This window comes from Mobula hypostoma, chromosome 4 (assembly GCF_963921235.1).
Source record: "Mobula hypostoma chromosome 4, sMobHyp1.1, whole genome shotgun sequence".
NCBI classification, from domain to species: Eukaryota; Metazoa; Chordata; class Chondrichthyes; order Myliobatiformes; family Myliobatidae; genus Mobula; species Mobula hypostoma.
The window spans coordinates 182,060,146-182,072,222 of record NC_086100.1 but is presented as its reverse complement, the minus strand read 5'-3'; the positions used below and the strand labels follow the sequence as shown (position 1 = coordinate 182,072,222).

At 40.8% G+C, this 12,077-nt stretch overlaps 1 protein-coding gene across 4 annotated transcripts in view; it reads right to left on the bottom strand.

The window, feature by feature from the left end:
- ctnna2 (catenin (cadherin-associated protein), alpha 2) overlaps positions 1-12,077 on the bottom strand; it is a 1,317,235-nt gene that overhangs the window by 201,981 nt on the left and 1,103,177 nt on the right. For all 4 annotated transcript variants that reach the window (XM_063047106.1, XM_063047107.1, XM_063047108.1 and 1 more), the window contains one exon: positions 7,306-7,419. In XM_063047106.1, coding sequence (XP_062903176.1) covers positions 7,306-7,419 — 114 coding nt within the window. The remainder of the gene's footprint in view (positions 1-7,305; positions 7,420-12,077) is intronic.

The window sequence follows — 12,077 nt, the reverse complement described above, 5'->3', positions numbered from 1 at the left end:
ATTTTAGAAAACCTAGAACATTTATTTTTCAACATAGTACATTTACCCACTTAGTCCAGCGGTCGTGGAGCATACAGATCTTGGACCTCCAGAAAGTGCCCACAGCATGGGTGATTGATAAGTTTGTGGCCTAAGGTAGACGGAGATGAGTTAAACAGCTCTCGTTACATGCACATGCATTTCAACTCTTTGAGTGATTATGCAGAAAGTTTGAAGTTAATACTCACCTCCTTCTACCTTAGGCCACGAACATATCAATTATCCCTTGTACGTGCTGGGGGCTATCTGCAAGTGTTGGCACACTTCAGGTGCCAACATAGCATGCCCTCAATTTACTAACCCTAATCAATACAGTTTGCTGGCATGTAGGAAGAAACCGGAGCACCCAGGGAAACCCACGTGTTCATGGGAGAACATACAAACTCCTTACAGACAGTGGCAGGAATCGAACTCCAATCATGGGAAGTTTAAAGCGTTATGCTAACCACTATGCTACTGTGTTGCCTTGTCATCTTCGTGTATCGCTATGTATGTCTGGGTGCATCAAATGCTTGATACACTTTTCATATGTCTGTCTCAACTACTCTTTAAATTGAGCATACTCCTTGTATAATCTCAATCTCAGGGGCAGGAATGGTTACTTTGAGTGCCAGGCTTTAGATGTTTCAGAAAGGACAGGGAAGGAGGCAAAAAAGGTGGGGGCATGGCACTGTTGATCAGAGATAGTGTCATGGCTGCAGAAAAGGAGGAAGTCATGGAGGGATTGTCTGCGGAGTCTCTGTGGGTGGCAGTTAGAAACAGGAAAGGGTCAATAACTCTACTGGCTGTTTTTTATAGACCATCCAATAGTAGCAGGGACATTGACGAGCAGATAGGGAGACAGATTATGGAAAGGTGTAATAATAACAGAGTTGTCACTGTGGGAGGTTTTAATTTCCCAAATATTGATTGGCATCTCCCTAGAGTGAGGGGTTGAGATGGGATGGAGTTTGTTAGGTGTGTTCAGGAAGATTTCTTAACACAATATGTAGATAAACCTACAAGAGGAGAGGCTGTACTTGATCTGGTATTGGGAAATGAACCTGGTCAGGTGTCAGGTCTCTCAGTGCGAGAGTATTCTGGAGATAGTGATTACAATTCTATGTCCCTGACCATAGCATTGGAGAGGGATAGAAACAGACAAGTTAGGAAAGTGTTTAATTTGAGTAAGGGTAAATATCAGGCTATCAGGCAGGAACTTGGAAGCATAAGTTGGGAACAAATGTTCTCTGGGAAATATACGGAAGAAATGTGACAAATGTTCAGGGGATATTTGCGTGGAGTTCTGCATAGGTACATTCCAGTGAGACAGGGAATGGATGGTAGGGTTCAGGACCCATGGTATACAAAAGCTGTTGTAAATCTAGTCAAGAAGAAAAGAAGAGCTTACAAAAGGTTCAAAAAAACTAGATAATGATAAAGATCTAGAAGATTATAAGGCTAGCAAGAAGGAGATTAAGAAAGAAATTAGGAGAGCCAGAAAGGGTAATGAGAAGGCCTTGGCAACAGGATTAAGGAAAAACCCCAAGGCATTCTACTAGTATGTGAAGAGCAAGAGGATAAGACATGAGAGAATAGGACCAATCAAGTGTGACAGTGGAAAAATGTATATGGAACTGGAGGAGATAGCAGAGCTACTTAATGAGTACTTTGCTTCAGTATTCACTATGGAAAAGGATCTTGGCGATTGTAGAGATGACTTACAGCAGACTGAAAAGCTTGAGCATGTAGATATTAAGGAAGACAATGTGCTGGAGCTTTTGGAAAGCATCAAGTTGGATAAGTCACTGGGACCGGACAAGATGTACCCTTGGCTATTGTGTGAAGAGAGGGAGGAGTTTGCTGAGCCTTTGGCAATCATCTTTGCATCATCAATGGGGACGGGAGAGGTTCCGGAGGATTGGAGGGTTGCAGATGTTGTTTCATTTCTCAAGAAAGGCAGCAGAGATAACCCAGGAAATTATAGACCAGAGAATCTTACTTCAGTGGTTGGTAAGTTGATGGAGAAGATCCTGAGAGGCAGGATTTATGAACATTTGGAGAGGCATAATATGACTAGGAATAGTCAGCATTGCTTGCTCAAAAGCAGGTCATGCCTTATGAGCCTGATTCAATTTTTGAGGATGTGACTAAACACATTGATGGAGGTAGAGCAGTAGATATATTGTATATGGATTTGAGCACAGCATTTGATAACGTACCCCATGCAAGGTTTATTGAGAAAGTAAGGAGGCATGGGATCCAAGAGGACATTGCTTTGTGGATCCAGAACTGGCTTGCCCACAGAAGGCAAAGAATAGTTGTAGACGGGTCATATTCTGCATGGAAGTCAGTTACCAGCGGTGTGCCTCAGAGATCTGTTCTGGGACCCCTACTCTTTGTGATTTTTATAAATGATCTGGATGAGGAAGTGGAGGGATGGGTTATTAAATTTGCTGATGACACAAAGGTTGGGGGTGTTGTGGATAGTGTGGAGGGCTGTCAGAGGTTACAGTGGGACATTGATAGGATGCAAAACTGAGCTGAGAAGTGGTTGATGGAGTTCGTTCCAAGTAAGTGTGAGATGGTTCATTTTGGTAGGTCAAATATGATGGCACAATATAGTATTAATGGTAAGACTCTTGGCAGTGTGGAGGATCAGAGGGATCTTGGGGTCCGAGTTCATAGGATACTCAAAGCTGCTGTGCAGGTTGACTCTGTGGTTAAGAAAGCATAAGGTGTATTGGCCTTCATCAGTCATGGGACTGAGTTTAGGAACCAATAGGTAATATTGCAGCTATATAGGACCCTGGTCAGACCCCACTTGGAGTACTGTGCTCAGTTCTAGTCGCCTCACTACAGGAAGGATGTGGAAACCATAGAAAGGGTGCCCAGGAGATTTACAAGGATGTTGCCTGGATTGGGGAGCATGCCTTATGAGAATGGGTTGAGTGAACTTGGCCTTTTTCCCTTGGAGCGACGGAGGATGAGAGGCGACCTGATAGAGGTGTATAAGATGATGAGAGGCATTGATCGTGTGGATAGTCAGAGGCTTTTTCCCAGGGCTGAAATGGCTAGCATAAGACGGCACAGTTTTAAGGTGCTTGGAAGTAGGTACAGAGGACATGTCAGGTGTAATTTTTTTACGCAGAGAGTGGTGAGTGTGTGTCGGTGACGGTGGTGGAGGCGGATACGATAGGGTCTTTTAAGAGACTCCTGGACAGATACATGGAGCTTAGAAAAATAGGTAATTTCTAAGGTAAGGAAGTGCTCAGCACAGCTTTGTGGGCTGAAAGGCCTGTATTGTGCTGTAGGTTTTTTTATGTTTCTATGTCTCTAACATAAAATACTTGTTCAGAATCAGAATCGGAATCAGCTTTAATATCACTGGTACATGGTGTGAAATGTGTTGTGAAATGGCTAAGTATATACTGTAGGTATCCAGGTAGCATAGCAGTCAGCGTGACACAATTATAGCTCGGGGCATCAGAGTTCACAGTTCAATTCCAGCACCATCTTTAAGGGGTCCTGTACGTCCTCCCTGTGGAATGCATGGGTTTTCCCCGGGTGCTTGTGCTTCCCCCCACAATCCACAGACATACCAGGTAGGTTAATTATCATTGTAAGTTGTCCCTTAATTAGGTTAGGGTTAAGCAATAATGTCGAGGGTTGCTGGGACAGAATGGCTCAAAGGGCTGGAAGGGTCTGCTCTGCACTGTATCACCAAATAAATAAAATAAATATAATTATGAGGTCGAGGACATGGATTCATGGTCCGTTCAGAAATCAGATAGCGGAGGAGAAGAAGATGTTCCTAAAACGATGAGTGCGTGGCTTCAGGCTCCTGTATCTTCTCCTTGATGGTAGCGATGAGAAGAAGGCATGTCCTGGGTGATCGGGGTCCTTAATGATGGATGCCACCTTTTTGAGGCATCGCCTTTTAAAGATTCCTCAGTGCAAGGGAAGCTAGTGCCCATGATGGAGCTGGCTGAGTTTGCAGCTTTTTCTCATTCTTAATTATGCGACAGCAACTTTCTCATAGCATTATAGGTGGACAGTGAATTGGTGGAGTTGTGGAGTGTGAGCATGTTTGTCAAAGGATACACCAGGATACAGATCAACTGGAGGCACGGATGGAGGAATGGCAGATGGAATATAATTCAGACGATTGTGAGTTGTTGCACTTGACTGGTCAAATGTAAAGCAAAACAGAGTAAATGGGAAAAACCTTAGAAAAACTGGTGTACAGAGGGATCTTGGGGTGCAAGTCCATAGCCCTCTGTAAGAGTCAACACAGGTTGACAAGTGTGCAGTTCTGGTTGCTGCATTACAGGAAGATATCAGGCTTTGCAGTAGTTGAAGATATGGTCTACCAGGACGTCCCTTGAATTGGAGAGTATTAGTTATATGAAAAGGTCAGATAAACTTGGAGACACTTGGATAAATTTAGATTGTTTTCTCTGGACTGTCAGAGTCTGAGGGGACTCCTAAAAGAGGTTTATAAAATTATGAGAGGCATTATTAGGGTAGATAGTCAGAATAGTTTAAAATAGTTAGGATTTCTGGTTATTGATCTTTCACCACCAAGGTGAATTGTGAACTCTACTCCACAGATGATACCTAAACTGCAGAATATTTCCAGCATTTTTTCCTTTTATTCTACATTTCCAGCACTGACAGATTCTTGCTTTTACGGACTTAATGCAATAAAGATGTGACCTTATGTTAATGCAACTATTCAGTTTTAATTGAAACAATACACATACATTGAAGGGCAATGCAGGGTCTCAACCCAAAAAATCAACTATACATTTCCCTCTAAAAAAGGTTGCCCGACTTGCTGAATTCTTCCAGCATTTTATATGTTTGTTGATCCAGATCTCCAGTATCTAGGTCTGTCTTGTGTCAGTTTTAATTGGAAATTCACTTGAATACACAAAGTAAGTACTTCTTTGAAATCTGCCATCAAGCTAAATTTATCAATACAGTTCAAATTCCATCCATCTGCCATATTATTGAAATGTCTGTCTGATATTAGGTACAGCAGTCAGGAATCAATGAGAAATATCATTGATTTTTGTTGGACTAACACGTCTCCTGTGATGCAAAGAGATTTATTTCTTTGATTCAAATGAGTAAAATTTCCTTTGTCTGAATAAATGCGTCAACAAATGTTTGAAAGGTTACTGTCATTAATTCTGCCTGAGGCACACTGAAGACCTGACATCCACAGAAATCATTCTGAACATCAGTGTTGAAATATATGAGGCAATTTCATAGAGATAGTGGGGGATATGGACTTAATGCACAGTCACTGGTAAAGGAGAAAAGAAAGAAAAACAAAATAGAAATGAAATATATAAAGGTGAATTATATGGATGTTGTAAATTCGAAATAAGTAGAGAACGTGCTGGAAAATACTCAGCAGACCAGGCAGTATCCATGGTGACAGCAACAAGATTAATGTGTTCTATCTATGGCTTCCCATTTGAGCTGAAATGAAAATTTAACTTCATTTCTCTTTCAGTAGATATTACCTGGTTATGTTCCAACATGTTTTATATTTAAGAATCTGAATGATGTTCTGAGGAAGGTGAAGTGCTGGCTAATGGTGATGCCATTCTGAGAGGTATTTACAATTGGCTTGTGGCTTCTCCAGATTTTGGTTTTGATTACTGTAGAATGGCTGGTCTCCCCTTGCCTGGAGGAACAGCATAACAGTACGGGGATTATCCCTTGCTTACTCAAAGTGGACATGGTGAGTATTCTCAGTTCCAGGAATCTAGGATACAGTAAGGGCGTCATAGTAGTTTAAAGATTAGTGCAATCTCTTTACAGCACCAGCAATCATTGTCTGGCATTTGATTCTCAGCTTTGGCTGTATGGAGTTTGTACATTCTCCCCATGACTGCATGGGTTTCCTCCAGGTACTCTGGTTTTCTCCCACATTCCAAAGACGTCCGGTTTAAGGTTAATAAATTGTGGACATGCTACATTATTGCTCAATGCATGGCAACTCTTGTGGGCTACCCCCAGCATAATTCTTGGATTGTGTTCGTCAGTGACACAAAAACGACGCATTTCACTGTATGTTTCAATGTTTTGAAGTACATGTGACAATGAAGTTAGTCTGTAAGCACTTGTATGTTGAGGCTCATTCCTACTGACAGCTGGTACATTATCTGTTCATGTTATTCCCTTAAAGGTGCATCACATATTAACTGTGGTAACTCTATTCATCTGTATTTTTTTCAGTGAAAAGCAGAGGAAATCCATTTGACTGAAAAACTATTTTCTTCAGTTCAAGGAGATCTGGCTACATTCATGAATATATTTAGCATTTTAGATGGACTTAATCAGTCATTCAAAGGATATTTTACAAAGCCAACACACGTTATCCAATCTTTAACTGGTAAAGTGGTGGTGAGATGTTACAGTCTTGCAGTTAAAAGCACTCCCATAGTGTTGTCAGGCAGGAAGTTCCAGGACATTGTGTTATCAACAGTGAAGAACTGGTGACATACTTGAACACAAAAGGTGAAAGAATAACAAATGTCAATTTTTATTTTTGATCACAGAATATTGTGGGGCAATGAGATTTAGGTAAAATACTACATGTGACTTAGTTTTCCTCTGTGCCAATGTATTTGACAAATACAGGGATGACCTGAAAGGAAAAATGCAGACAATATACCTGAAATTACAGAAGTTTAATTTTCATTGCAATTTAATTAGGAAGTGAGTAAAAGCATGAAATCAAGATCCAAATCCTAGGCATAAACAGAATACTATTGAACAGAACTTCATCTCTACATTAAAGTATCTGGTTACAGGTCTGTTTTGCCTTCTCATGGAGTGGTCTGCGACCAGCAATATTAGCCCACATTTACTGACTTGAGCTGATCTGTAATATATATCAGTCTGCTATTTAACAAGGCAGTAAAAGACTTACTTAATGAATATTGATATCTATTTCTTCAAAGATGGTCATTTTTGTGAGAAAGACACCAGCATTTAACGAACATGAGAAAATCTACAGATGCTGGAAATCCAAAGCTACACACACAAAAAGCTGGAGGAGCTCAGCAGGCCAGGCAGCATCTTGGCCTGAAACGCCGACTGTTTACTCTTTTCCATAGGTGCTGCCTGGCCTGCAGAGTTTCTCCAGCATTTTGAGTCTGTTTCCCAGAATATTTAAAACTTCTAGAATATTTAGAATTTTTTAAATTTTCATTTATTCAACTTGACGAGGACAAAATGTAAAAGCAAACCAGCTCTGACACTCACCCTTGCGCTTTGCCCCGCAATAAGTTGGTCATCCTCGGTCTGAACACTTGTCCGGCTGCGCACATCATAGTCTTCTTGCTCAAAGTCCGAGTCATCCTCCAGTTCTTCTGGAGTCTGAATAGAAACAAAAGATAAAGAATTCATGGTGGTTACTCTCATTTTTGCACTGCCAACCTCTTTGTTAAGTGCACATGTGCCCTCAGATTCTACAACATTAAACCACCGATCGGAACTGCAGCTATAAAATTGCACAGGGTTGTCATTTTTCTTAAGTAGAACTGAGACCAGTGCTAATCCCAGTGTTGTTAGACAAGCTTTTGTACTGGAACATTTCTGAGTGAGCTCTAATTAATAACAAGTCCAATTTCAATAAAAATCCCATGTAGAATTGCACTGTAAATCCATCTCCTCCAGGGGCGATGAGTGCCTGACATACTGCTTTCTAATTCTGCTTCATCTAATGAGTCTTGCTGCTGGAGGTCATTTAATTGCAGAATCTGGACGTCTCCAAGAAAAGTGGTCTCATTTATTTTAGTGGAATCATTTTTTCTGAGGCAATTCTAACAGAATCATCGGAAAAATATTGGAAAAAAGTGTGAAGGAGCCACACATTTGCTCATATTGTTAGCTTTTCTGAAGGCTGGCATGTTATTTAGCAGAGGAGTAGAATGAGGCCATTCAGCCCATTGAGTCTGTTCCACCATTCCATCATGGCTGATTTATTATCCCTCTCAATCCATTCTCCTGCCTTCTCCCCATAACGTTTGAGACCCTGATCAATAGGAACCTATCAACCTCTGCCTTCAATATATCCAGTGACTTAGCCTGCACGGATGTCTGTGGCAATGAATTCTGCAGATTCACCACATTCTGGCTAAAGAAGCTCCTCCTCAACTTTGTTCTAAAGAGATGTTTCTCTGTTCTGAGGCTGTACCCTCTGGTCCTAGATTCCCACACTAGAGGAAACATCCTCTCCACTTCCACTCTATCTATGCCTTTCAATATTCGATAGGTTTCAATGACAGCCTGTCATTCTTCTAAACTCCAGTAGGTACAAGTCTAGAACCATCAAATCCCCCTCATACATTAACCCTTTCATTCCTGGGAACATTCTCGAGAACCTCTGCTGGACCCTCTCCAAACCCAGCACATCCTTTTTTTAGATCAGGGGCCCAAAACTGCTCATACTAGACCAAGTACAGTCTGACCAATGCCTAAAAAAGCCTCAGCATTACATTGTTGCGTTTTATTCTAGTCCTCTCAAAACGTTGCATTTGCCTTCCTTACCACTGACTCAATTTGCAAGTTAACCTTTGAGAAATCCCACACAAGATCCCTTTGCATCTCTGATTTTTGAGTTTTCGCCCCATTTAGAAAATAGTCCGTGCCTTTATTCCTTCTACCAATGTGCATGATCATGCACTTCCCTATGCTAATTTCCATCTGCCACTTCTCTCCCAGTCTATGTCCTACTGCTGACACCCTGCTTTCTTAACACTACTTGTCCCTCACCCATCTTTGTATTGTCTTTGTATCGCCACAAAATCATCAATTCTTTCATCCAAATAATTGACATATAATGTGAAATGAAACACTGACCCAAGAATACCACTAGTCATTGGAAGCCAATTAGAAAGGGCTCCCTTTATTCCCACTCTTTGCCAGTGCTCTATCCATTCTAGTACCTTTTCTGTAATGCCTCATGTATGGCCAAGTAAGGAACATTCACTGACGCTTCTTTGTCTACCCTGCCTGTTATTTGCTCAACGAATTCCAACAGATTTGTCAGGCAAGATTTCCCCTTTAGAAAATCGTGCTGACTTTGGCCTATTTTTGTCATGTACCTACAAGCCCTGAAACCACTTCCTTAATAATACACTCTACCATCTTTCCAACCACTGAAGTCCAGCCGACTGGCCTAATTTTCTTTCTTCTGTCCCACTCCTTTCTTAAAGAGTGGAGTGACAATTACAATTTTACAGTCCTCTGGAACTATTCCAGAATCTTGTGATTCTTGAAAGATCATTACTAATGCCTCCACAATCTCTTCAGTCCCCTCTTTCAGGACCCTGGTGTGTAGTCATTCTGGCCTATCAGCATCCCAACCACCTTCTCTTTAGTAATAGCACCCTGCTTGTGTTTGCCACAGTGAAGACTGATACAAAATACTTATTAAGTTTGTCTGCCATTTCTTTGTCCCCCATTACTACTTCTCTGCTGTCATTTTCCAGTGGTCTGATATTCACTCTTTTTTTTATTCTTTATATATCTAAAAAAACTTTTGTAACCTCTTTTATATTATTGGCTAGCTTCCCTTCATATTTAATCTCTTCTCTCTTTCTGACTTTTGTAGTTGCCTTCTGTTGGTTTTTAAAAGCTTCCCATTCCTCTATATTCCCACTAATTCCTGGATGTATTTGCGAGTCATGCTTCACTGTCAATTTTTAAAGAGGCGAATCTGGTTCCAAGTTGAACAGCTACCTGCAGCACCATATCAGCACCTGACCCCACCCCACCAATGATTTATACTTTTCAAAAAAAAAGGTCCTGGTGTAATAGAGTGTGTCAGGTAGCATCCGTGGAGTTAAAGGAATGATCAATATTTCTGATCGAAACCCTGCATCAGGACTGGTCAGCCATTGACTTCCTCCTGCTGATTGAATTTTGCTCCAGATTCCAGCATCTACAGCCTCTTAGCTCCATTTTTTTGATTATTACATTTATATTATTAACTTATTCTTCAAAATGACCCAGATCTTTCTGCTTATCCTCAATGAAAAAGGGTATTGTTCCATCTTAACAAGGGAAGTTATCAAAGACAACCCTAACCTATTTGCCACCCTTCTCCCTCCTTCAGTTCACAATTAAACAATATTATAATTCTGAGATAATAACAATGATCAATGCAACTTAGTTTGAATTAGCCTCATTAATGTTATTTTGCGTTGCTTTGAATTTTGTGATTGTAATTACAGAATGAGCTAATAGGTTCCTTTTGTGATAACATGGCTTCCATACGGATGGGAAGAGGTCCAGGAGAAGAATCTCAGCAGGGAGGCAGATAGACAGGATAGCTTTAGAGGGATATAGACTAAGTACAGGGAAATGGGATTAGCTCAGAAAGGCGCCGTTATTGTTGGGGATAAGTTAGGCATAAGGCTTGTTTCCATTGTATAGTTTTATGACTCTATGACTCAACCTTTCTTGCCTAACTGTTAGTTGTTAGTAAGCAGAATCCGAACCAGAATCTGAATCAGCTTTAATAAAAGAATCAGAATTAGGATCAGGTTTATAATCACCAACATGTGTCATGAAATTTATTAATTTAGCAGCAGTAGTACAATGCAATATATGATAATATAGAGAGAAAAAATAAATAAGTAAATCAATTACAATAAATATATATGTATGTATATTAAATAGTTAGATTATCCCTGAAAAGCAACAGTAGGCTTCCTTACATAGAAATTATATATAAAGTGAGGTAGTGTTGATGGGTTCAATGTCCATTTAGGAATTTTATGGCAGAGGGGAAGAAACAGTTCCTGAATCACTGAGTGTGTTCCCTCAAGCTTCTGTACCTCCTTCCTGTTGGTAACAATGAGAGCAGGGCATGTCCTGGGTGATGGGGGTCCTTAATAATGAACGCCAACTTTCTAAGGCACCACTCCTTGAAGATGTCTTGGACACTATGGAGGCTAGTACCCAAGATGGAGCTGACTAATTTCACAACTTTCTGTGGCTTCTTTCATTCCTATGCAGTAGCACCCCCCCCCCCCAAATACCGGACAGTGATGCAGCCTGTCAGAATGTTCTCCAAGTTACATCTATATAAGTTTTTGAGTGTTTTAGGTGACAAAGCAAATCTTTTCAAACTCCTAATAAAATATAGCTGCTGTTATGCCTTTTTTATAACTGCAGCGATATGTTGGGACCAGGTTAGAACCTCAGAGAGTTTGACACCCACAAACTTGAAATTGCTCACTCTCTCCACTTCTGATCCTTCTCTGAGGATTGGTTTGTGTTCCCTGGCTTACCCTTCTTGAATTCTACAATCAACTCTTTCATCTTACTGACTTTGAGTGCAAGGTTGCTGCTATGACACCACTTAACTAGCTGGTACATTTTGCTCCTGTACACTCTCTCATCTCTATCTGACATTCTATCAACAATGGTTGTATCATCAGCAAATTTATAGATGGCATTTGAGCTACACATAGCTACACAGTCATGGGAATAAAAGAACTAGAGCAGTGGGCTGGGCACACACCGCTGAACTGATACTCCCTTCATGAAGTCCATAATCAATTCCTTGGTCTGATTGATGTTGAGTGCGACACCACTCAACCTGCTGATCTATCTCGCTCCTGTAGGCTTCCTTGTCACCATCTGAAATCTGCCAACAATAGATGTGTTGTCAGAAAATCTACAGATGGTGTTTGAGCTGTGCCTAGCCACACAATCAGTGGTGTGAAGCAGTGGGCTAAGTACACATCATTGAGGTGTGCCAGTCAGGAGATGTTATTTCTGATCCATACAAAGTGTGGTCTTCTGGTGAGGAAGTCAAGAATCCTATTGCAGAGGGAGGTGCAAAGACTCAGATTTTGGAACTTGTTGATTAGAACCAGTGGAATGATCCTGTTGAAATCTGAGCTGTAGTCAATAAACAGGAGTATGATTTATGTATTACTATTGTCCAGGTGATCCAATGCCAACTGGAGAGCCAATGAGTTTGCACTCACTGAAGGCCTATTGTGGTAATAGGCAAATTG